Source organism: Gymnoscopelus braueri (genome assembly GCF_963280865.1).
Source record: "Gymnoscopelus braueri genome assembly, chromosome: 1".
Classification (NCBI taxonomy): domain Eukaryota; kingdom Metazoa; phylum Chordata; class Actinopteri; order Myctophiformes; family Myctophidae; genus Gymnoscopelus; species Gymnoscopelus braueri.
In genome coordinates, this window is record NC_137603.1 from 29,560,440 (window position 1) to 29,588,317 (window position 27,878).

Below are 27,878 nucleotides of genomic sequence, written 5' to 3' on the forward strand. Positions count from 1 at the left end.
AGACCCCTACAGCACTGTTTCTCAACGTCTGGTCTGGGGACCACCGCTGGTCTCTAGGGTGGGAATAGCTCCAATCGGAACCTCTCCCTCCGCTCCGACATGAGGTTCCACTGCGTGAGGTGCTGGCAGAGTGCGACACCGGCGAATATTGGGCCACTATTGTTGATTCTGACTTATTTCAACACATCGTTTCCAAAAAGTAAAGGTAGCCCTCCCTGCCATCAGATGTCTGACATTTTAGCGGTCAAGAATATTTTACCGATGGGATGAAACAAGCGTTTAAATGGCTTTTTAGTCAGCCTGTGGTCAGTCAATACCTGTCCGCATGCGCACTGCAGTACTACTGCTCCCGTTAAAGTTGCATTGGGAAAACGTTGCACATGCTGACTTAAAAAAGCGATTTAAACGCTTGTTTTAACCCGTCGGTTACATTTTCTTAGCCGCTAAAATGTAAAACATCTAAGAGCAGGGGGGATAACCTTTACTTTTTGGATACGATGTGCGGAAAAGGGTAAGAATCAACCATATTGGCCACCGTTCGCACGCAGCCGGGACCTCATCTCGGAGCTATACAGCGGAGGGAGAGGTTCCAAACGGGACTACTAGGGTGGGAAAAATCACCGATTCTCCTTCACTCCCCCCGTTTGCTTTGCCAGCCGTCCCAGAGGAGGCTATGTTCCTGGCAACCGTCACGGACAAGTGATGTCGAACTGGGAAAACGCCAGGAATGTAGTTCAAATTCACCAGACTGCGATGCTGCTGCAGCGCTGGGTTTTCTCCTCCTATGAATCAGAATGTTTGGCAAACATCGTTAGTCTGCTAGCCCAGTGATTCACAAACATTTTCATGTCACATTGACTTTCTACAAACAAACTCTTTTCAAATGGGGGCCCGGGGCTCAATATTGGGCCCCGGCCCCCCATTTGAAAAGAGTTTGTGCCAGGGACCCCAATAAGAGAAGATAATTATGAGTTGTTAAAATGTTCCAAAATCATTTAACATTTATTTATTTTTTATTCAGAAATTTGCAAGGTTCTTCAAAATGTTTCAAAAAGTATTAAAAAAAAGTCGATACAAGCTCAGTCATGTTGTGAGCTTATAGATGCATGTTGTGAGTTTGTAGACTTTTTTTGGAATAGCCGAAGTATAACATAAGGTTGAAGTGAATTTCAAAGGGTAGGGTACCCCCTGGAACCTCGAGGACCCCTGGCCCTGGGGGTCCCCAGACCCCACTTTGAGAGCCACTTGTCTAGCCTTCAATAATTATCACAAACAACAACAATATGGATATTATACCTTAACAGTTTAGTTTTTTTGGATTTACTTTAAATTCCACAACTGAGCAATAACAGAGGCCCATTATTTTATTTTATAAATCAAACCTGTGAGAACTAGGGAGAAATATCTTATAATAATAATAATAATAATAATAGTAATAATAATAGCCTAATACATAAAATACAAATAAATAATGATAATTATAATAATATTTAATAATCATAATCATAATGTCCTATTCTTGCAAACAGTCCAGGCACATCTGCACCTATAATGCAGAACCTCCTCATATAATTGTCTCTGTACACATGATATAAATGACTTCTTGTTCTTCTTCTTGTAGTTGGTGGTTTGATCCCAAGAAGGTATGGCGGCAAACTTACTATCTGAGTGGGAAACCGAGGTGGAATTTTACAAGCACACACAGGTCGACTCCACACAACAGACCTGCTGTGCTGGCAAGCTGTCCTCTGTGACGCTGCCAAAAAGGCCTCCTAACATGCTGTTTGGCTAAATGTATGTCTATTCTTCTTTTTTTACCCCAACAAAATATTTATTGACTTTTTCTTTTTCCAAACAACATTACATTACAACATTACATTACATTACATTACATTACATTACATTACAGAAACCAAAATGGGTTATTACATGAAACATTATAAAGACAATCACACAAAAGGACCACACACAATTGACTATAACAACAGCATCGGCACTACTCCTCTCCAGATTCTTCCATTAAATGTGACAGATTATTATTTTTTATATATTGTATAAAACGACCCACACATCCTGAAACATATCTTGTTTGTCCTTAAGAATATATGTAATTTCTTCCAGAGGTAGACATAAAGACAGTTCCTTGAACCACTGTGCAATGCTTGGTTTGTCCGGCCTCTTCCAGGTTAAGGCTATTACTCTTTTAACTCGTAAAATGAATTCTAAATGAATTGGACACAAAAGTGCTGCGCAACTAGTAGGCAATATCCTACATGTTATTGTAGCTCATTTACCAGCTCAGTGGCCTTGTGATTGGAGTGTCCACCCTGAGATTGGGAGTTTGGGGATCAATCACCATACCAAAGTCTACAAAAAAATGGTACTCAATGCCACCCTGGCTGCTTGGCACTCGGCATCAAGGGTTGGAATGTGAGTTACCTGCATGCTACATACTAGCATCATGTCCAGGGGTTGTACTTGTACATCAAGCTACCTCACGAAACAGGAGATAGGCTCCTGACCTATGGGCCACATGGCTCGTTGGTTCCTTACCAACTACTTACCCTAAAGCATTATACGTGACAAATTTCTCGAAAATCTGTTCTTTTCTACAGTTGTACAGCAAAGTAGGCCAATAAATTAGGCTTAAGGCATATATAGGCTTGTATCTCCTCATCTCATCCGAGTGCCATCACTGACGTCATCCCAGCTGTGTACATAGCCCTGATGTTCCAGGTTGCCATGTTGGTAGATTTCCTGGGAGATTCTGACACACCCTCTCGTGTGGTTTTCAGTATGCATCTTCATTGTCTCTTCAGCATGAATGCTTGATAGTAGGGGGTACTAAGCACAAAAAATGGCCAAATCGTTACGCGGCGGATAAAAGCATGAAATTTGATACAGATGTCCCTTGGGTCATCCTAAAACATCCTAGAAGGGGTGCCCAAAAAAATCTTAAACAGGAAGTGACTTATGGACATAATTCAAAATGGCCACCTAAACTGTTGACCGTTGACTCAAAAGACACCAAAAGAATCTCCAAAAAGCATAAAATTTGGCACATATGTCCCTTGGGTCATCCTAAGACATCCTAGAAGGGGTGCCCAAAGGAATCTGAAACAGGAAGTGAGTTATTGACTAAATTGAAAATGGCCGCCTAGTGTTGTCGATTGACTCAAAAGACAACTAAAGAATCTCATAAAAGCATACAATTTGGCACACATGTCTTTTTGGTCATCCTAAGACATCCTAGAAGGGGTGCCCAAAGAAATCTTAAGCAGGAACTGAGTTATTGACAAAATTGAAAATGGCCGCCTACAGTGTTATCTATTGACTCAAAAGACAACTAAAGAATCTCATAAAAGCATACAATTTGGCATACATGTCCCTTGGGTCATCCCAAGACATCCCAGAAGGGGTGCCCAAAAAAATCTTAAACAGGAAGTGAGTCATTGACAAAATTGAAAATGACCGCCTACAGTGTTGTCGATTGACTCAAAAGACAACTAAAGAATCTCATAATGGCATACATGTCCCTTGGGTCATCCTAAGACATCCTAGAAGGGGTGCCTGAAATTATCTGAAACAGGAAGTGAGTTATTGACTAAATTGAAAATGGCTGTGTACAGTCTTGACAGATGATGCAAAAGACACTCATAAAAAATAATCTCATAAAAGCATGAAATTTGGTACAAATGTCCCTTGGGTGATCTGAATGCATCCTAAGGGGTGCCAAAAAAAGTTTGAATAGTCTCTCAATGGAAAACACTCCTCCCACACGGGCTGCACTGCTACAATATTCAAATCGAGCAGCCAATCTAGCATTTGGTCCAGAAGCCTGAAAGCTATGCAATCTCTACCATCTCCTGACAAATAAATTAAAGTCGCTGATTCGTGGACACCTTTATGGACACTCTTGCCAGAGGCTGCTTAAGTTTGTAGAGAACTCAAGTGTGGCTGCAAAGCTGAGCCCTTCTGTTCGAGAAAGTGTAGATGCCGGGATGCTGGGTTACCTTGCAGAGCATTATGCCAATGTGCTGGTAATTGCGAAATGGCACACATGAATACATGTAGTTACTAAACACTAATCACAAAAAAACAGTAATGATCAAGAAGAAAATACATGAGAAGATAGAGTGTAAAACAAGCAAGAAGATGTAGAGTGCAAAATAAATAAGATGCAGAGAGTAAAATAAGAATATGCAGAGTAAGATAAGATGCAGAGTAAAATAAATGAGAATATGCAGAGAGTTAGATAAATAAAGAAGATTCAAAGAGTACAATAAAAAAATTATGCAGAAAGTAAAATAAATAAGTGATGTAGAAATGAAAACAGAAGGTAGACTACAAAATACGGCAAGTTATGCACTGCATAACCTGTCGTATTGAGTCTGCATAATATGCAGACTGCCATGGTCAACTGTTTAAACAGCCATTTAGAATTTCTTCAACATGGTCCCTTCCTAAAAAGTTTAATAAACAAGCAAACAAATAAATAACCCCTTCTAGGATATATTAAGAAGCACTCAATGTACGTACCAAATTATACACTTTTATGACGTCCCCTTATGTTTTCTTTTGTGTCAACTGCTTTTAGGCGGTCACTTCCTGTTTAAAACCTTTTTGGGCACCCCTTGTAGGATGCGTTCAGATCACCCAAGGGACATTTGTACCACATTTCATGCTTTTATGAGATTCTGTAGGTATCTTGCATCATCTTTCAACACTGTAGGCGACCATTTTCAATTTAGTCAATAACTCACTTCCTGTTTCAGATTATTTTTGGCACCCCTTCTAGGATGTGTTAGGATGACCCAAGAGACATATGTGCCAAATTGTATACTTTTTGGAGATTCTATAGGCTTTTTGAGTCAATCGCCAACACTGTAGGCGGCCATTTTCAATTTAGTCAATAACTCACTTCCTGTTGAAGACTTTTTTGGGCACCCCTTCTAGGATGTCTTAGGATGACCCAAGGGACATGTGTGACACATTTTATACTTTTTGGAGATTCTTTAGTTGTCTTTTGAGTCAATCGACAACACTAGGCGGCCATTTTCAATTTGGTCAATAACTCACTTCCTGTTTCAGATTTTTTTGGGCTCCCCTTCTAGGATGTCTTAGGATGACCCAAAGGACATGTGTGCCACATTTTATGCTTTTTGGAGATTATTTTGGTGTCTTTTGAGTCAACGGTCAACAGTTTAGGTGGCCATTTTGGATTTTGTCCATAACTCACTTCCTGTTTAAGATTTTTTTGGGCACCCCTTCTAGGATGTTTTAGGATGACCCAAGGGACATCTGTATCAAATTTCATGCTTTTATCCGCCGCGTAACGATTTTTCACTTAGTACCCCCTACTATGAAGAGTCTTCAGCTCCAGCTCAGTGTTTCTCAACCTGGGGTCCGGACCATCAAAGCCGGATGCACCGCAGTGGATTCGAACCCTAGACTCTGCGGTGGTGGGAAGGTACTTAGGAAAACACTGATTGAATCTGCAGCCTTCATCATCAAAAAATACTTTTTCAGCTTCAAATTCAAACATAAATATTTTTATATAAAATGTTGTTATTTTATTATTATTTTGATACCAGTTTGATGCCGATATTGCATTTTTAGGGCCGATATTGCGATATCGATATGATGACAGATTTATCGTGCATCCCTAGTTTGAGAGGCAAACATCTTCCACTGGCCAGGGGGATTCCCATCTGGCCGAGCGGTAGATGCTTGGGTTCCCATGCAGGAGACACAGGTCTGAATCCTAGCTTTTACATTGGTGACGTGACCTGGATTGGGTTTCCTGGTGGGGGTCGAAGTGGGGGTGAATGTAACACCCTGCCAGCTCATGAGCCTAATATAACCCCTATGCATGGGGCCAAGGGGGGATTCCCCTTTGCCTGAGCGGTAGATGCTTGGTTTACCATGCAGGAGACCAGGGTTCAAATCCTGGGTGTTACACCCGGAAATAGAAAAGGTCAGCATAGCAGCAGGTAGAGGTCCAGTTCCATATTTTCGAAAACCGGGACTCTTAATCACTCAAATCCAATTGACTTTAAACATTTTTTTATTTAAATATTTATTTTCACCTGGTGTTTTCATCAGGATAGGGGACAATTATTTTAGTACTTATATTTTACACCTTTTGACAGCACCGTTCAACAGAATAGAACATACAGTATATCTATGTAAGCACTCAAAACAATTGTTATTTTTTTAACTGTGGGACACCCAGCGGGGATAATCCCGGCCAAACCGGGATGTCAGGTAAATGCACAAGTAGACTATGACAGGGCAGACACTGACTTTGTTAGTAAGAGCAGCAAAACAAAGTATCAAATAAACGTCCCTCCAACATACAGCGTTACACATTCCAGTCCAGTAAAACACACTCAACATAACAAGGATTTATGACAGGTAAAGAGGATACAGATGGGTATACAGTACCTGCAATGAAAGATGAGGGCTGGCACAGTAACAGAAAAAACAAAGACCTTTATGTAGCTGAAGAATAGCTCTCTGTACTTATATCTTCTCCTCTTTAATTTACAACACAATGCTGCATTGTGACCCAGATAACTTACAGTTCTGTCCATGGTGAATGTGACGGCTCTCTCAAATACATAGGTCAGCAGTTCTCAACGGGTTCCAGGGGGTCCCCAGCAAAATGAGTCAATATCAGCGGTTTTACCACTTAAAATATGCTTTGGCTTTAAAAAGAATTGCCGATATACACGCTCACAACGAGTCATGATGCTATACGTTGTGAGCTTGTAGATCTACTATTTTTGAAAAAAAATGAAAAATCTTGAAAATATCTGGAATAATTTAGAAATTATTTAACACAAAACTTATTGTGTCCTTGGCACAAAATGTTTTCAAATTGGGGTCCACAGCAAAATAATACATATCCATTTTTGGGGTCCTTCGCAGGGCCGGATACAGAAATTATTAACTGGGGGGGGCATTAATAAATGCTGGGGGGGGCGAAAAAAAAATGTGTTATTTTTTTCAGTTTTTTCGGCTGTTTGTGTATTACTGCTTCCTATTGCTCTTTTGAGCTTGTTTTCCTAGGCTTCTTTCTCTCGCAATATCTGGCAACACTGCCCATGGAAAATCAGGGCAGAGGATTATTTGAATTGTGCAATGATACACGATGGAATATGATTAAGGATTATTTTGATTATGGTAAGCTCACATTTCATATCATGACATAAATGTAACTTTTAAAAAAAAAAAAAAAAATTAGATTTTTTTGGGGGGGCAGTCAGGGCATTTGGGGGGGCATTGCCCCCCCTTGCCCATGCCTAGATCCGGCCCTGGGTCCTTGACATGAAAACGTTTGAGAATCATTGACATATAGGTTAACATATGTATTCTACAAAAACACAATCCCAAATGATGCTGACAATTACACTGTGCTTCCACAGAGACCACTTCTCTTTCCACACAGACTTTGCCATTTCAGGTTGTGCACTCAGTCTAAATGCATGTTTAACAGGAAATCTAAGCTGTCACACCCATCAGACGTCTCTCTTGAAATTCCTCTGTAGCTGTTAGCAAGTTTAACCATAGTCTACTGACCGATGTTTATAGGAAAATATGGATGTCTGTGAGGAGGAGTGAAGCGCCTACCCTTGACTATGACTATCTTTGATCCATATCGTTGCCTCGGGCAGAAACCTTGTATCTCCATATTTCAACTGTAATGAATGCTCTATTTCGTTGTATGTACAGGAGTGTCACCCAAAAAGTAGCCAAAATAGCCAATCTACAAGCTTGAGTTTGTTGATCTGCTATGTTTGCTATTTCTGAAACATTTTGAAAGTGAAAGCGGTTAATTCTGTGGGTTTTTATATTTTTGCCAATGAAAATTATTAACCTTAATTTGTGACTAAATGACAACTACATTGGAACACTGTTTTTTTCCTCCATTTCCTGAAAAGTAACGGTTTTGGACATACAAGGTTTCCACTCGACAGCGACGATATTCTCCTTTCTCTTAATAGAGCGGAGCCTGCATGGCCCCTGAGTGCCTCATGTCTGGCCTGGGATAACCTCACTTAAGTCAGTCTCTACATTGCTATGCAAAACAGCTGAAAAAGTTACATTCCTCCTATGCTTGCCTCCCGAATATTTTAGCTTGCGGGTGGGTGGGTGTATGGAGGGGGATCTCATCTGGGAGACGTTCCGCTGTGACATGGAGAGGTTTAACTACTTTCAACCTGGCTTCCCTATTTGGGGCAAGTCATTATAAGTAAGTAGCCTTGGGAACCGAGCCATGTGGCCCACAGGTCAGTAGCCTATCTCCTGTTTCCATAGCGTGAGGCAGCTTGATGTACAAGTGCTCAACTACAAGTGAACGTCGCTCTATCAAATTTGTACTTGAATTAAAGTATTTTATAAAAAATAAAAATAAACAGTATTTCAAAAGTAAATGCTTTTGAAATACTTCAGTATTCAAAAGCGAAAATGTCAAAGTACATTTTAGTACATGTTTAATATTGATGCATGACATTTTGACATTTCCCCCCCAAAATCTAAGATTTTCCAGAGATTTTCCCATAAAATCAATAACAGTGAAAATAGCAGACCTACAAGCTCACAAGGCGTTGCATCTACCAGCTTGCGTTGTGAGCTGCTGGTAGATATTCTATTTGCACTATATTTGAATGACATATGACGGGATGATTGGAAGCGACGGTGGAGGACTCATCTGAGGGCGAACTAGAGAGATATTTGAAATATTGTGGTTAGTTCATAATGTAGGCTACTTTTTATCTTCATAGAAAAGTATGCAAAAGTACAAATACTCAAGAAAAGTACATACTCAAAATATTTACTTAAGTAGTACACTACTCAAGTAAATGTTCTTCGTTACTGTCCACGACTGAAAAGTACACCCCCTGGACATGACGCCAGTAGGCTATGTCACAGGGACCCCCAAATCCAACCTGTGATACTGAGTGCTAAGAAGAGAGGCATTGGGTCCTATTTTATAGTCTTTGCTATGACTTGTCTGATGAATATAGGGCTCAAGTGGTTAAATGTTTACTGAAATGTATGCTGGATGATTGCTAACAGACACTCATGTTGGACATGAGACAGCAAAGCAAAGCACAGTACATTGTAGATATAAATCATATTAAATGGAATCCAGCATACTTTACTGAAATCTCACAAAAGATTCTGCACATGTACATGCATAATTCCTCAACTGATCTATACCGAATTGAACCCAACCATAATAACATGATAGAATTTACATTGAGGTTAGTGGTGAGAAGAAATGCAGACAATTATTTACCATAGAAAGAGGAGTAATCGGAACATAGATCTAAAAGACCATGGAAATATAGATTGGAAGAGTGTGGAACACCATTGCCATAACTTCTCGCAATTACAACCATCAGATGATTCACTATTAATTGATACATCGATTTTATTTAAACACCAAGAAAATACTATCAACCTCAAATAGTACCGAGCCCTTTAAAAGAAACCTTAGGCACATGCACAAGTCATGTTCTGGGAATGTCCAGGAGTCAAAACATTCTGGTCTCAGGTGGCCAGGCAGTGTATTATCTCACTTGTTTGAGGTTTTGGTCCCATGTTTACCACAGATTTTGTTACTGAGTGATGATTCCATCACTCTCTCAACCAATATATATATATTTTAAGTATTCTTTGCTGGCGTTACTGCTGAAAAACAAATACCCTTCTTGTGTCAAGGTGGAAACAAAATGCAATCTATTGACATCAGTTCTGTGGAAAAGGTTAAAACGCGCTAATAATGTATTTTCATTTTCAAGCAGTCATCAAGAACGTATTTTTTTTAATGAGTAGAGTGTCATTTCTGCTGTGGTTAAAATGGAACCAACAGGAGGATGTGCCCTGTTTTCTTTTGGTTACTAACTGACTTACTTTGGTGTCCCAAGGAGACAATAATGTCATGACTAATAAAAGATTTGGAGGTCAAATTGTCAGGTAAGCCACAAATCAACCTATAAAATGAACTTTGCTTCAATTTACAATTCAGGCATTTAGCAGACGCTCTTATCCAGAGCAACTTACACGTGTTTATTGAGCTCTAGTCAATAACTGTGCAGAGAGAGCTGTGTATGGCTTCAAAGAGACTATAGGATGTCAGGTAAACAATGAACATAGCATCTGCCTAACTGTGACGGCCCTGCCCGTCTGCCTCAGTGCAGAGTGGAGCAGGCCGTCAGACCAACTCAGTTCAGCTGGGTGAGGGGTTTTGGGAAGGTATATAACTACCTCTCATACCAACCTCATGATCTCTCTCTCTCTTTCTCTGTCCTCCCTTTGAAGCAGTTGCCTTACACCTTTTTATACAACACTCAACACAGCACACTCCATACATCCATACACTGCAGACATGACTGATTACTGACTTGCTCACACCTCATACCAGTTTATGTGTTTATTATTGCAATTCTTTATTTAATATAGATCAATAAATATAACTTTAAATGTTTGACTTGTGTGTGGACTCCCTCTTTTGCCAGGTGTTCCCTAGAACGTGACGCTAACTAATATGCTATCTAAATCACATTCTTAACCATTTACAATGCTGCAATGAATAGCTTTTTAAACTGTGATGCATATTTATAGCCTTTATTATTACCAATTCCATCCAGTCTGTGTACATTTAATGCCCAATGCATCATACACCCAGAAGAGGTTGCTATTCTGCGAAGCGGAATACATCACTAATCTACATCAACCTTGCAGACCTAATCAAGTCCTTGTGTACAGACGTAATTTGGAAACTCATTGTTCCACAATCAACCTCTGTTTACTTTAAAGCAAAGGTTGCATAACTCAACCATGTACTTTTCACTCACATCTTGGCGTTACGTAACCGTGACCAGGGAATCTCCTGGACCTCTTCGAAACTCCAGGTCAGAAGAGAAGACATCATCTATGACCTTGATGGATTATGAAGGACAAACATCGCCCTAGCAACAAACTGTTTGTGGATGATGCGAAACGGTAAACGCCCGAGATGTCTAACAGCCAAGGGCTCTAGGCTCAGTGGTGGAAAAAGTATTCAAATGTTTTACTTAAGTACAAGTATCAATACTTGAATGTAGAAATACTCTGTTACAAGTAAAAGTCCAGAATTCAAAATTTACTTGAGTAAAAGTTCAAAAGTATTGGTATCAAAATAAAAGTAGAAAGTACTCATTATGCAGAATGTCCCATTTCGCAAGTTTTCAAATAAAATGTATAAAAATCTTTTGAAAATAGCAGATCTACAAGTATCAGAAATAGAAAATTCTGTTAAAATTCTGTTAAGTTACTGTGCCTGTCTAAGACAAGTCCATAAGTATTAGGGTATAGTCCTATAACTGTATATCTGTAGGCCTATTAATCTATTTTATTTTCTTGCTTAATATTGTATTTTCTTCGTTATCTGCGGGATAAGTCCCAACAACATGTTTGTACCTGTATAAGTCAGTAACAAATAAAACTTCTTGTTGAATCTTGACTCACAAACACACACACACACACACACACACACACACAGACACACACACACACACACACACACACACACACACACACACACACACACACACACACACACACACACACACACACACACACACACACACACGCATATATTCGATCTACAGTGACTACCCTCTCCTACAGTATGCCAATGGTGGCACCGTGCCTACGGTTGTGTACCCCTGGGTTACACTGATTTTGATGCTATATTAACTAATTTTGCTGGGGATGCCTGGGGGTCCCCGGACCCCACTTAGAGAACCACTGCCATATTAGGCTGATTAAAGACAATATTAATGAATAAACATGCTATACCCTAAGTATTAAGGTGGGCTGGGCAATATGGACAAAATCAAATATGTAATAAATCATTTTTGTCATATCACAATATTACAATATTCAAAATGCCAGATTATATATGGCCTCATATCACAATATTGATATAATATCGATATATTGCCCAGCCCTAGTGATGAGATGATGGAAGTTTATTGTTGGTGAAAAAAGTTATTGTACCATGTGGTGTTGTTGGTTGATAAAAAAAGCCAATAAAATATGTTTATTAAAAAAAAGAGATGAAGGGATGCAACAGTTAATCAAACTAATTGATTTAATCGATTAAAACAAATATTGATAATTTAATTATATAATCAATTAATAATCAATCCTTTTTTTGGGCATGTCTGTATAAGTGAAAAGTTTAAAAAAGTTTAAAAAAACAAAATAGCTGATCTACAAGCTCAATGCATTGCATCGCTATAAGCTTAAATGGTTAATCGGTCGTTTGGATATAAAAACATATTAAAAAGTGCTTCTCAATTATTCGAGTAATCGAATAATAATGGATAGTTGCAGGCAGACCTGGATGGAAGCCCAGATTACGTGCAGTGCTGGTTAAAGTGAGAAAGTGGGAGACAAGAACCTCCTGAATGGCAGACTGGCATGTGGGAGAGAATGCCTGGCATTCCAAGCTCAAGGCCACTTGTTTGGCTGGCTCAGATAGTTGTGAGCCAACAATTGTGAGGGCAGGAATAGATGCCATTCAACTCTGCAGCCTGTTTTTAGACCTCACCGTTTCAGTAATCTTGGACTCTACTTGCCCAAGTTCAAAACTAATATGGGGAAATGCTCATTTAGATATGATGCTGTAAACTGGAACTTCATACCACTGACTGATAAAGAGCACCAGCAGTCAAGTCTCTTTAGGTAAAAGGTTATTTTGTTTATTTATGCAAACAGTTTTTAGTGTTATAGTTTTATGGTGTTTTATTTATGATCCAATGCCTGTTCTGTTTAAAAAAACAAATCCAAAACAAAGGACCACAATGTCTCCTTGACGTTTCTATGAGAGCGATGTACCATGTGCTTTACTTTTAATCATAACATCAAATAAATCAAATCAAATCAAATTAAATCTACAACTACAAGAGGCAGAGAATATATCTCACATTCCAAAATGTGGATATGGACATGCAGTAAGAACAAAGTGGTGGTTAAGTGTAGGGGTGCAACACTTAATCAAACCAATCAATTTAATTGATTATAAAAATCAATCCATAATCGATAATTGAATAACACTATGAAGAAGTTGAACACAGCACCAGGTCAACTGTGGACTGTCAATAGGACCTCACCAGGTCTCGGCTGACTTGCATAACAATATCATGCTTTGGAGATGCACTGATTCCAAACAGAAAACCATACCAGTGTGATAGTGTTTTCACCAGTCTACTGCATGCATGCATACATAATCACTCTCAAGGATGAAAAAATATCAAGTTTGATTGAAACCTCAAATCCATTGATACTGTGCTGTAACCTCTGGAGCGTCATCCATTTTCTGAACAATTCTTTAGACCACTGGACCACTTTAATCTCCTAACACCAACTTAATACCAGGGTATCAACAATAAGAACATACAGGCACAATAACATGTAATTGTCGATCGACTCCAATTCTGTGGCAATCGCTCCTTGTTCCGTGCCAGGGCCTACACGCCACAAGAATATGGCCATTAGAAATTACCGGCTTGTGTTGAAAAATATGCCTTGTATAGTTAGAACCAACCACTCAAAGGCCTAAAAAAAGACAAGAGGGAGAGCAGGCAACCATTACAGTGGATCACTCCTCGGAGTGGCTGAAAAAGACACTGCTCTGAGTATAGGTGGTCCATCAGTGGGTGTCCAGGGCTGTAATTTTCCCTGCAGGCCATAGGCCTATAAAAAGGTGATCTTTAGTTGCGTCGTGACATTAACAAGGAAAATATTACGCTTAATGATACGTTTAAGCCTTAAGAGCAAAACCGCACTCTGCATCTCAGCAGAAGGCCAAACTTGTAGTTTTGTAAGAAATACAGACAGGGAGAAAAACCTTACTTGGCAGATTCTTCTATAATGGGCCATGATTTCCGTAAACCAGAGGCAAGCTCACCCACTGGCCCTAAAAAACACAGCCACCAAGTATATTTACTCAAGTACTGTACTTAAGTACGATTTTGAGGTACTTTCTACTTCACTACAATTATTTGACAGCTTTAGTTACTAGTGGAGTAACTAGTTACTGGAGTAACTAGTTACTTTTCAGATTTCAATGATTAGTATAAAACATACATTAACCACTTAAGCCCTATTCTATCCTTCGGCTATTCAAACATAGCCAATCTACAAGCTCACAAGGTGTCTCGATGCCACACGTTGTGAGCTTATAATGGAATATGAGTATTTTACTTTGGTACTGTAAGCATATTTTGATGCCTTTTATTCAAGTAAAATGTTAAATACATGCCTTTTACTTTACTAACAGTAATTTTAGATTGTGGTATTGCTACTTTTACTTAAGTAAAGAAATCTGAGTACTTTGTCAGCCACTGGAGGCAACTAGCTAGACCACAGCAGGGGAGATATACAACATAGTGGAAACGTGATACAAGCTGCATGTTGACATGGTAGGCCAAGAGAGACAAATGAGCAGTGTGGGGCAGACTGTAATTGATGTGCACGAGTAAGGTTACAAATTATGCAAATATACAAGGAATGTTAAGGATCAGTTTCTCCTTTATTTCACGTTTTCGTTTTGGTTTATTGTGCACATTGTTCTGTAGGCCAGTCCAAGGTGTAGAGACTGCAGATGTTTTGAGTATAATAAGAAAGCTATGTAGTCTTCTGACTACACTTCTTTAGCAAACGGCTTTTTGCACAATCTTTTATTTGAACAATAAACAAAATAGTAGAATGCTGGAGGCGTAAAATTAAAAGACAGTATACTGTAGATCTTTTTCCTTTTTTTTTTTTTTTTTTAAGGTCAACATCCCAACAAATCCCAGCAGACAATAGTGTTAGGAGCAAATATTGAACAGAACGACATCATTGAAGCAGTTCACCAGCACATGTCCGGACCAGTTATATGAAAAGATTAAACGTGTACAACAGAAAAACAGAGTACTTTAGCTGTCTGTTTCGAAGGTCCCAACTTCCAAAACATTCTTGAGAGGGAAAGTATGCAAACCAACAATGCCACGATGAGTGCATCAGAAATGATTACAAACCCATCAGAACAGTTAACAGTTAAAGTAACTTTTATGTTACAAGGAGCATTGGAAATACTAGTCATGTGGACTGTTATGAGTTACATCAACAGAAACTCAGGTGTAGAGGGCAAACTAAGATTTGTTTCACATGAAAGGCAGTAGGGTCATTATGACTATGTCCTTTGGTTTACCTGGGAGAGGTTTTAAACTTTAAAAACCGATGAACAATTTTGTTGGGGGGGAGGGAGAAAAAAAACAGGGAACATTACAACTAATGAATGCCGTGTCCCATTGAAGCTAAATAGTGCACTTAAAAAAGCAAGTTCTAGTCACTCCTAAAATTGTATTTGTATCCAACAAATATTTTTCGGTTTGACATAAACTTTATTAAGATGATAATTAAGAGAACTGTGAATAAATTACGTGAGGGATGGTGTTAAAGCTGCATTGTGCAATATTCTCTTAGAGTCACAAGGCCTGAAAGTTATGTGCTGAAGGCTTCATGGAGACATAACACCATCTACCATTTTGTGCACACGCCGGCCATCCATATAGTTTTCAACCCTCCTTACTAGAGCATGATGTCCAAATCCAGCCCGACTGCAAGCTCCTAATAAGACTATGACCCCTACCCAAGCTCCTGCCATATTTGTTGAAATTTGTTGGCACCTCCCTTGCTCTCTAAAATCTGCTCACCCCCTCCCACTATAGCAGATTTACCCACACAATGTTTGAATGCACTTCAGCTGAATTTGTTACAATCTTTATCCATGCAATAACCAGCTTAATTGCTAGATACATTTAAATTACCTATATCTTCAATTTACATCATCAAAATGGAATGAAAAAAGAAACAAAAGTTCACACACTGAGTGAGAAGCCCCCTATTAGTATATGTACGCAGCTCAAAACATCACACAAGGTGAAGAATCAACTTATAGTAACCTGTATAGTGCTCTATAGTAATCACCGGGTTTTCCACAGAAAGCCTGGTTTCCTTTCCATTTCTAACCAGTGCTATCCAGTCCATTCTGCTTACTCCAAAAATACATCCGTTAATTTCCACACACTCGTTTTTGTATCCGCCGATTCTCTCTAGACCAGATATCGTTAGTGTCAGGCAGAAAACGTATCTTCATATCCTTAGTTTTTTGGTAAATGGATGCCGTACTTTGTCATACAAGTGTCACACAAAAGGTCTAGGTCTACGAGCTCAAAACCCGCCGTGTGACACGATTTGAGCTTGTGGATCTGCTATTTTTATTATTTGAATCCTGAAAAGCAACGGTTTGACAGTTTCCACCCGACAGCAACGATATGCAAACTTGCAAAACAAATCTAAAGGGAGTTTGTCAGTGTTAAAACTTTATTTTCTTTTTTCATGATCTTTTATTGGGTCAGCACCCGAGCCTTGCTGGATATGCATACCTTCCATTTTGTGTTTAACAGAACTGAAAGCCTGCCGATAATGGCTACAATTTTCTCACTTTGGCTGCGGTAGTCGGTGGGTTTATAGTTTTGTTGATAGACAGCCAGGGGAAGAGCAAACTTGTGAGACACAATGGCTTATTGTAATTCTCCTTGTTTATCTGTAGGGGGCGCATACTGGCTTTAAAATAAATTGTTCCAGTATAGATTCAGCAACATTAATACTGATCAACTCTGACACTGGCTGTAATTAAATGGCTCTTCACCACAAGGTGGTGAAAAAAGGCAAAACAATTACAAAATAAATATCAAGCAAAGAACTTGTTAGATTTTATTCATTGTGCTTTAGCCTGGGTAATTTCTTTCAAATACCAATTCAAATGTAGGTGAAATTCTGAAGGGGGAGAGAACATGGTGACATGATAAACAAATGATCAAAGAAAACAAAACATTTAGTGATTCAAAAATTCATCACAATCGATTAGTGATGCAAAAGCAATGTCTTGAACCCAAGCATGTGCGCATGATTGAGGGACTTCAGCTTAGGAGCCAAGTATATTAGGTGTAATCCCAACTTTCCCTGAACATGGTCAGGTCAGCCTCCTCAATTCGAGGAAGATATGAGCCACAAAAGAGTAAAATACATCGTCAGGTACATTTCCCTAACACTTCACAGACATTTGACTTAATGATGCTGCCCTGACAGCGTTAGACTCATACACTTAGAGATTTGGATGAGAAGAAAAAGAAAAACATTTTCTTTTCAAATACTGAACCTAAGGCAGCCCCCTATTTCTGCTGAGTTGGGGGTAAACGGGCAATTTGGCTCGTAACTACACCGACAGGCTATCTATTAACACAGGTGCAATCTTGAGACCAGAACAGAAAAAGAACAATTGAACAATGGAGGAGATAGGGAGGGAGGTTGAAGTAAACAATAGCAGGTTTTAGCAATGAATGCCGTGTTCACAGGTTGCCACCTCTCCAGCCTAAATGTAGCTCACCAAGAGTCCAATGCGTTTTATGTATCCGTAGAAGATGCAGGAATCGAACTGGGTTCAGTTGAATAAATGACGCCGTAGCAGCCAGTCGTTGGTTGACAATTTTGGAAAAGTTTTTTTTTCTTCATGCGGAAACAACAGACTCTGAGTGCAAGGGCCTTTAGTCCTCAGAACCAGAGCAACAGCACAAATCTCTGGGAATCAAACAGTCACCTCCATTTAGATTGATGTTTATATATGCATGTATGTATGTTTATATATATGCATGTATGTATATATTTTAGTCTTTCAATATCTGCAAAAATCTGCATTTGCATGACCACATCTTATAATCATCAATCAGTTTTATTTATGTGCACAGGTTTCTTTTTTTTTTTATCATATCTTTTTTTTTAAGCACATAAGACATTTTTTTAATTAGATCGTCATTATAATTCTAAACTCCCCAACCTCCCACAATGTTCTCCCAAACAAGGAAGCTGTTAAGTTTCAATACAATGTAGCATCTCCTCTCCATTCGGTTTTTAGATTTCCTCTTTTCTTTTGATGGTTCAAGGATTATTACCTATAATTAAAAGTGTCATAAAATTGAGGAAATGGACAAGGGAGGAGGAGGAGGGAGAGGTGGTGGCAGCGGTGAAGTGAACATCACCCTGGGAGTGCAGAGACATGATAATGCTGTGTAGTTTTGCTGGTGCCGGGGGTCTTTTCAATGAATGAGGGCAAATTCTCCAACAGGCATTTAACACTGCTGAAAATCCATTAGGCCAACAACTCTCCTTACTAAAAAGGCAATACACTGATATTACTACACCATTTCCTTAAGAAAATAAAAGAAAAAAATAAAGTGGATAATCAAAATGAGAAAAAAAAAAAACAGCAGTCCAAATTGTAGCCTGGTGTGGTAGATAGTTCCATCCTCTGTTAATCCACTGTGCCCTGCCTCACCCCCCAATCTGAGCCTGGTTGTGGGCACAGAGTTGAAGAGTCTCAGGTCCCAGACCTTAAAATACCCCTCACCCCCACCCCCCCAGTCATTCAACAGTCCTTCCTCGCAGCATAAAAAAAGAAAAAAAAAACACACAACAGCAGTGGTGCACAGAGAAGAGAAAAGCAGTCACAGGGAAATCTTTCTGAACACAGCTCGTTTCTCTTCTTCCAAAAGAAAAACAAAACGGGAGATAAAAAGGAAAAAAAAGGTGTCGGAAAAGCTGGTTCTCTGGAAAGCAAGGACAAGGGGGAGGGAGAGGAAAATCTTGCAAGAGAAGAGTTGGGCAGTGTTCCTGTTCATTAGTTTGGTGTGTGTGCATCTGTGTATTTTTGTGGGGGTGTGTATGCGTGTTGTCTCTGTGTGTGTGTGTGCGCGCGCGTGTGTGTGTGTGTGTGTGTGTGCGTGTGTGTGTGTCTGTGTGCATGTGTGTGTGAGTGGGAGCGCGCGCAAGTGTGCAGTCACATGTGTAAATGTACGTGTATTGTTGATGAGTGCGTTTTTGCATGTATATTTGCATGTCTGCGTTATGAATGTTGATATATTCTTGTACTGTTTGTGTATGCCGTGTGTGTGTGTGTGTGTGTGTGTGTGTGTGTGTGGTGGTGTCTACAGCAGGTCGACGCGACGGTAGTACAGCAGGTAGGCAGTGCGCTCTAAGGTCTGCTTGACCACCTGGTACTGGTTGATGACCTTCACTGCCTGGTCGTCAATGCGCAGCCAGCCGTTCAGACCGATGTGGAAGACATCCGTGGTGTAATGGCCGCCTGTCGCGCTGTTCCCGTGGTGATAGACAACTGTGGGAGGGCATAGGCAAGGTGAGGTTCTAATTACCAGTAGGGCTGTCTCGATCGTGAAATGTTACTTGACGATTAACTGGTCGTACAACCAATTGTGATTAACGATTTAATTGTGTTTTAGGCATTGAACCATAAAAACTACCTTTCTGTTTTTGTAAACACAAATTGCAGAGGGTAGATATGACAAATAATTTACGAAGAAATTACTCACAATGACCAGTACCGTAATCAAAATGAAGAATTTACAATGAACAAAACAGGACATATTTAACAATTGTATACATTTAATAGCAGAAATAGCCAGTGTACAAGCTCACAACACTGTGACTGTTTGGAAATGTCTGAACATTTTCACCAGATGAATGGAAATTCTGACAATTATGCAAAAATGATTGCGATAAAGTCAAATAATTGCGATCAGGCGATAATGCCATAATTGCGACAGGCCTATGAGGAGAGAATTTCAGAGAGGTGGAAGGGGGGGTATTCTAATTACCAGATCCATCTATAACCTTGAGTTGGTCTGTCCCAATACATTTATCAGCAGCTTTTAAAAGGATTTGGGGTATTCAGCTATGGAGGGCTCTTCATTGTGCAATGTACAATAACTAAAGCAATGGAGGTCACACTCCACTATGCTTGGCATAAAAAAAGATTTTGTCACAAATCCAATATTGTAATAGTTCTTTTCAATACTTATGTCCTGAAAAAGGTTTCGGCGTTAGGCTGGACTGGGCACTCATATCTTACTAGCAAGAGTGGACAGGATTTTATGGGGGCAGGCAGTTCCAAATGAAAGCCTCCTTTCATCCCATATGTGGACCTGTCTGACAGTGAAAAGGGCTCTAATAAGGGCTAAAATCTTGAGGAAGTCCGCAAAACAGAGTCACCCTTGTCGGATATTATAACTACCGCAGCTATAGAAATCTTTTAAGCATGCACAAAGGTTAGCGTAAATTTACAAAGAAAAGGTCGAAAATGTGATCAAGCTTTGTGGGGCGAATAGCTGTCTGGAGTCTAAATGGATAAGGTAGTCCCCAAAACATTATGGCAGAGTGATTATGTAAATAAGATGGAATTATTTAGGTCCAAAAACAGATTAAAGAGCCTAAAGTAGGGTGTCCAAGTGGCACAGGGTTAAAGTTCCTGCCCACCGCCGTGAAGGATTCAGTGCCTCTGGCTTGGCCAGACGCTCCAATGTACATAACTGGCTGTGTTCGTGGTGAGCGGCCCGGCGGTAAGGGGTAAAAACTCAAAATCATGATGGATTAACTATATTAATCATAATGCATTTCAAACATGGGTAACAAAAACTAAAACAACTTCTAATACACCTACTACTCTGACTGAAGTCATGTAGACAATACAGCATGTACGAGTAGACTATACACCACATGCCTTCAAAGAGACTGTACATTCACTGACTGAAGTACAGTACAACACAATACATCACATACCTGCAAAGAGCCTGTACGTTCTTTGGCCTTTCACAACTTTGCTCCTCACTCCAGAGGACAAGAGGTCTGAAAAGAAATACAAATAAAAATTCAGACTAATAAATTGAGAGAATAATTAATTAATTACTAGTTAATAGTCAATGTACCCGAAGCACCATGCTAAAAATACCAAAATGTATCACTAATAATTCACAATTTCCTGTAAAATTTTTAAAAGAATCAAGAATCCTATTCAAAACTTGAAAACTTCATCCAAAATGTCAAATAATTGCAGTGTATCAGCCAGACGGATATATCGGTAAGGCTTTAGTGTGCTAACTACATTTGTATGTGTATGAGTTCAGTGGGGTTCCTGTGAGACAAGTAATAAGGTAAACAGTGGTAAATGCATGGTTCATACCTTTGCTGATTTCCAGGTCAACAGGGTAATCAATGTTCTTGACCAGTTTCTGGCAGCCTCCAGTTTTCTCAAACACAAACCTCTTGAGATGGAGCACAAGCACTGGAGGGAGCTCTTCAAGAGTTACTCTTCGACTGATCTCAATCTGGAATAAAACAGAGAAAAGAGATATGTTATAAAGAACAACAGGCAAACAAAGATGAAGAGATACAGTGTGGATGGAATAATATATATCTAAATATAGAGATTAAGAATAGGAGGGACAGGTCATGATATTAAAACCTTTGTTCAGGGAAAGCTTCATTTAAAAAAACTCATCTCCCTATTACAAGGGCCAAAGGGCTAATTTTCTCCCATACATGAAATCTTCATTAAGCTTGTAATTTCAGAACAAAACGGCACAAAACACAATGAAGCGTTTGGACAAGAACAAGTCTTCAATTTGTCAGAAACTTATGCCTGTTGAGAGCTTTGATCCAGCGACTCATGAATCACATTTGGACTTAGCCTTTGACTCCAGTCGCCGTGTGACACATTTTGAGCTTGTAGATATTCTATTTTCACAATTATTGATATTTGCTGAACATTTCTGGACAGTCTTTGAATTTTGGGGGGAAATGTCTACATTTTAATACAGCAATGCACCGATATGAAAAAGAAAATGTACTTTACAATAATTTGTACTTTTGAATACTTAAATATTTTTAATAGAACATACTTTGGAATACCTATATAATATTAAATAATAAAATAATTATTTATTTAAATAAATATATTTTTAAGAGCAAGCCATTTAACTTGAGTACAAATTTGACTGAGCAACTTTCACTCGTAGTCAGAGTAATATTTGACCAGGAGCATCGATACTTTGACTCAAGTACTGGGGTTGAGTACTTTGTCGACCACTGGAAAACAAGGTAAGCTCAGCTCTAGACCAGAAAGACGGGTATGCCTGTAAAACAATGCATGGCAAAGAGGCTCCGTTGTACAGCTGTAGAGCAGATGTGCCCATCACCAGCTCTGTCAATACGCTAAAAGCTCTCTGTTCTTGAACAATGTGGTTTTCAAACAAATAGATTTCCTTCAGTACTATCCCCTTAGGGCATGCAGGGTAAACCTTTCGCTAGTGTCGACAAATCAATGGAAGCAGCAACTAATGCAATGATATCTTTTTTGGTAACGTGCAAAAAAATTATAATTAAGGATTTAAACTATATAGGGTATAATACTTCATCGACAAAGTGTTGAGTTGAGTGCAATGTACATTTTGGTGACTTTTCCTCATTTCATCCAAGATACATTTTAGGAGAATAATAGTCACAGTAGTGCAGATAACATATTTTAAAGTCACTTTTCAAACTATCAACAAAGACAATGAGGCAATTTCAGCCGCAGCATTGGTGCAATCCAAATTCAATGTTTGTACCAAAATCCCCTTAGTCCTTTTCACTCAATTTGTAAACGCACATTGTGATTCACTTAACAAATCTTGCACAACACTGATGTCAAAGGGACCAAAACCCAGAGTTTAGTCTGAGAGGAAGATTAAAGGCGTACCTCCTGCTTGCTTTTAGTAGTGTAGCCCTGGACCGATTCCCGCGCAACCAAGGTTTCCAGGGCTTCCTGGACCGTGCGAATCTTCTCCGACTGAATGTCCAGCTGTAAGGTAAAGAAGGGCTGCAGGGTGGCCGACTCCTTGGAGTTCTGTTGGTACACCACCGATCTGATGAGGAAAAACACACAAACACACACCATAAGTGCCATATAAGCATAGGTAAACACAGTAAAACCAAACTGATATGCATTTGGCCACGGATCCCCATAACAATTTATTTATTTTTAAAACCTGAAATAACACATCTACAAGCTCAAAACGCGTTGCACTGCGACGCATTGTGACCGTATAGGTCGGCTATTTATGAACAGCCAAGAAACTAAATAGGGCTTAAGTGTATGTACTGTTCCTAATTTTTCCGTGGACCCCCGGGAAGCCTCTGGGGGTCCCCGGATTCCACTTTGAGAACCAGTGGGTTAAAGGTAACACTCACTCAGTTTTCCCAGGAGGCCAAAGGGGGTTTCTAATGAATTTGACAGTTATGGGAATACAATTTGGCTTAAGAATTCATGTGCACAGGGCATACAAAATATTACGTCCACATTAATTATCACTTGCACTTCCATTTGTCCAAAGGCTTAAAATCCTTTCTTATCCTATCTCATCCCCCCATAACATATCAAAATTGGTTAGGGATTATAGCTTTCGATTGGATTCCAATTGGTCTAATTGCCATTAATCAGTTTAATTCCTATAGGCTTGGGCACTCCAATCTTCCTTATCACACACAGAAACACCAATAGGTTAGATATAAAGAGACTGAGGCCATGTCCACACGGAGACGTTTTTAGGTGTATCCGCAAAGGTTTTTAATCGTTTAGACGTTTCGTCCACACGGAGCAGACGTTTTGGGTCCGTGAATAAACACATTTTTGAAACCGGGTCCCAGAGTGAATAACTCTGAAGACGCCACCCTTGCGTCTCCGTGTGTACACCTAAGACGCATCTTTCCTGAACCGATCACGCCATACTTCCACCTCTCGCTTAACCCGCATGCGCCGACTCCCACCCACCCAACAACAACAAACATGGCGGTCCCCATCAGCGTTGCGTTTGTGCTGCAGAAGCTACTTAGCGCGATAGGGCTTTTACAGCAAAATGTACTGCTCCTAAACAACCACCGTCAGCAACAAGTGGACATGGAGAACAGCGTACAACCTGCTGTTTGTGTTTACATCACACTCTTCTTCTCTCTTTTTGGTGCTTTGTGGCAGCTTTACAGTGCCACCCACAGGCCGGGCATATATACTACAGCATTTTCAGTGGATGTGTGGTGTTTTCAGTGGTTTCGTGTGGACACACATTTCTTGAGACGATTCTGTGTGTACAGTAAACTTTTTTTAAACGACTGTGACATGTGGCAACGTCTCCGTGTGGATGTGGCCTTAGTGGACCTACAGAGATTTTGGCACATTTTCTGGTATGAAAGCAGTATAACTGAAGCATGAGAAGCATTCTGTGGAACTACAAAATCAGTCTTCCCTTTGTGGAGCATCTCCAGGTGAATTCTGGAGAGTTTGAATACAATAGACGTCTCATTCAAGTGTTCAATCATTCATGGATTAAGCAACATTTGACACTGGAAACACAAGTGCACTTCTTTCCCTGCATCTGTTTTCTATGTGCTCTTCCAAACTAGTACTTTATTAATCATACCAGACATGTCATCGCACATGTCATCACGAAGGGTTGAAAGGCAAAAAAATCCCGACATTCAGGCTGCTGCAGCTGGCAAAAAGGTCATACTAAATAACTTCAAATTGGGAAAATCATTTTGAGATTGTTGCCTTAATTCCTCGAGTCAAACCAATTACTCTTGACTTGGTGGCTGAAAACCTCAGCAGAATATCTCCAAGCTCAGTGGTTGTACAACTACAGTGCTCGATGAAAATCAACACCACTGTACTTTCCCTCTGGTTGTTACTGATTCTGAGAAAATAATCCCTTGTGTATCCAGTAAGGCCTGGAATTAAGCCAGACCAGACCCCCATAGAGCATAGAGTCATTTAGGCTGGCTACACCCTCACATGTTCTTCGCTTTCAAAGTTGTTTTGTATTTCTTTATTTGTGAATGTGTACCCCATGCTTGGCCATGGAAGCTGCTGACCACAGGCAGCCCACAATGGCTTTAATTCTCAAGGGCTGTGGTCCCGGTCCAGAGAGAAGCTAGAGGTGGCTGGTAGCAAGCCTGTTTGTGATGGCACCCTGAATAGGGTCTGGAGCACTGGGCAGCAGTACAGCCAGGGCTGCCAACACAGGGGGCCCAGATAAAGATGGCACTATGCTCTTTCAGCACTCGTATTAACTGGCAATGGAGCCACAGCCAAGCAAAAGAAACGCAAGGACGCCACTGCTTCTACAGCTCTTCTACTCAGCAATAAGAAAAATAAGCTCAGGGCAAGAAGAAAAGAAACACTGACCATCACTGCAGCTTGATCAGAGAAACGGGTCCAAGCCACTAGTGTTTCTCCATAGAAATTCCAGGAGAGGGGCACTTGGGTCGCAAAAACATCGGCTCCATCTAGCTAAACTTGGCTTTCTTTCCGAGAAGCCCCTCAAGTCGACTCACAGGTGCCATCAGCAAGCTTACCTGATGTGGCCACCAAATATGTCGGTGATAGGCGTGCGGACAAAATCGGCTTGGCGAGTGATGGAGGTCTTGTTTCGGGGGCCAACCTGTTCCCACTCATCCTCGCTCCCTTCTTCTTCCTTATCAGCAGGTTCTTCTTCCACAGCTGGCTGGGCCTCAGGTCCATTGGGTGTAGGAGCCTCTGTTGCATTAACACAGAGGAAAGAACAACCAATAAAAGGTATGCACATTGGCCTGAAAAGCAGAAACCTGACTTGCAACAAACACCAGGAGAATCAATTATGTTTCTAAGCATAGGGCATTAGGCTCTGTGTCCACCAAAGAATTTCTTCCCAGCTCAAAACACAAGGCGCTCGCCTAAAAACAGATCCAAACCCCCGAGATGAAATATTTAAACACTCTGCAAACTTCAAAACAGAAAACGCCACACGTGAACGCACATCGCAAAACAGATGCTCCAGCATGGCGTAAATATGCAGCACTTACATTGAAAACAACTAAATTGCTAGTACTTACTCTCTTCCTGAGGCGAGATTAGTTTTTTCAAAGCCAGCATCTCTTCATGCAGTCCGTTAAGAGTTAAACCCAGGTACTCTTCAGCATCCTCTTGTCGACCCTGGGAACAGTCATCAGCTCTAATTAATAGATTCTGCCAAGTGAGCCTCTCCAATGTTAACAGCTCCGACTCAGCATGCACACACACACCTAACCAAGAATGTTTAGCAGGTGAGATAGGACTAGTTTAACCTTTAGCCTAAGAAATGTTGAGTGTCGACATGAACCACCTGATTCAGAATTGTTTTACCTGATTAATAAAGATTATGAAAGAGGTTTGACATGGCATGACGGATGTGAGGACTCTATTCTGGTGCGTTCGCTGATTCATAAGCCTTTCTTAATGTCTGAACCTGAACGTTTTCTTCAGTAACAATTTGTCCCAGTTTGATAAGAAAAGCCTGTTAACGGCATTACAGTTTGTAATGATACCGTTATCTCTTCAGTGCAGAAGCGGACGCACATACCTTCTCAGAGAGGCTCGACTTGAGGAGAGTGAGCAGTCTGTAAATGTACGTTGGCTCAAAGGGTACACCGGGTCGAATGTCTTTCATTATCTTCTCACCAGCTGCTGTGGAAAATAGTGACATGTCATAATCATAATTAGTGACACCGGAAGAAAATGTGACGAATAAGTAAAGCCTAATATGAGGATAATAGAGTACAGAAGTCTGAAGTCACTTCAGTTACACCCTTGGGTGACACGGGGCCGTTTTCCCCATTCTAAATACTGTGGTCTTTTTGGCATCACATCAAATAAGAACTGTGTTCCAAAAATACACAAATTCTCACAAATGTATCAAATCTTTTTTTTACAGAGCATGACGTGCTTCAGTGGTGACGGTGAATCATTTGATTTCTTACAGTAGTTTCCGAGTACCGCCACAGAAATAATTTTTTTCTTCAAACAGACTGTATCAAATATAAATTCATATCATGAACGCCACAGAGCCCAAAAAACGCCATACTTGTTTTTCTATTTTTGGAACACAGTTCTTATATGACAAGAGTTAAAAACCGTCTGTGGGATTTTGAATGGGGATACACTTACATGACCCAGGGGACGTAGGTTTGACTTAAAAGACTTCTGTAGTCTATTAGGCTTTATACATGCTGTCATCCATCTTACCTTGCTGTTTGGCTTTAGATGGCACAGGCATGTTGTTGAACTCATTCACGAGCCGTACACTGTGGCACACAAACAACAAGTCAATGTGACTTCAGAGGATACATTTACCAATTGAATTTATACATAAATCCAACTGCTGCAGCATCCGGTTCATGCATATAACTTATTAAGCGTGCTTAAGAATGATCCTATTCCATCACTGGGCTTCACGTTACTTACAAGTTGTCTATCATGGGGGTGGAGGTGCACAGTCTCTGCATTTCATTATGCAGAGGAATGGACTTCATTAGGTGGTACATGGGGGGACACGCTATCAGGGCCTGCAGGGTCTGAGTGCTCCGAGTCAAGGGACAAACGGTCATGCAGAACAGCAGCATGACAGCACTTCCAAAATAAAACAAAACAACTCTAATTCTCTAAACTGAATATAAACTGTTGAAGACCGGATAAATTAAATAATTTCATGTGTTAGAAAACTGGAACATATGTCTCATACCCAGTCTTTCTTTAGCTGCTGATACAGGGTTTCATTCATATTGAGCAATAGGTAATATATTCAAACCCAGGATGTCATTTTGTTACAGCAGTAGCATTACGGCACCTTGAAATTTAGGATGCCTTAAAAATGGATACAATGGGAATTTTAGGTGTTACTTCATTAGTTTTTTCACCCTCACCAGACACTTGTCACATTAGCAAGAAAGTTTCTAAATGATGTGTCCTCGAGGTTCTATAAAATGGCTTGGGTGACATTCATCATTGAAACTACATTTTTTTTGGCTTGCCATGTCTCTTGGTTAAAAGAAATATTCTATTTTCCTGGCTTTCCCTTGCAATATGACAAGTGTCA

General features: G+C 40.0%; 1 protein-coding gene across 2 annotated transcripts in view; it reads right to left on the reverse strand.

Annotated features, from left to right (window-relative positions):
• Positions 1 to 14,724: 14,724 nt before the first annotated feature.
• The window catches only part of usp10 (ubiquitin specific peptidase 10), a 36,313-nt gene continuing 23,159 nt past the window's right edge, over positions 14,725 to 27,878 (reverse strand). The window contains exons 7-15 of one of the 2 annotated variants that reach the window (XM_080415266.1): positions 27,248 to 27,357; positions 27,029 to 27,087; positions 26,367 to 26,467; positions 25,861 to 25,960; positions 25,345 to 25,525; positions 22,697 to 22,862; positions 21,140 to 21,284; positions 20,740 to 20,805; positions 14,725 to 19,279 (exon numbers count right to left, since the gene is read on the reverse strand). In XM_080415266.1, coding sequence (XP_080271392.1) covers positions 19,092 to 19,279; positions 20,740 to 20,805; positions 21,140 to 21,284; positions 22,697 to 22,862; positions 25,345 to 25,525; positions 25,861 to 25,960; positions 26,367 to 26,467; positions 27,029 to 27,087; positions 27,248 to 27,357 — 1,116 coding nt within the window. In that variant the 3' untranslated portion in view covers positions 14,725 to 19,091. Of the gene's footprint in view, positions 19,280 to 20,739; positions 20,806 to 21,139; positions 21,285 to 22,696; positions 22,863 to 25,344; positions 25,526 to 25,860; positions 25,961 to 26,366; positions 26,471 to 27,028; positions 27,088 to 27,247; positions 27,358 to 27,878 lie in introns of both variants that reach the window. The other variant, XM_080415265.1, reaches the window with a different exon arrangement.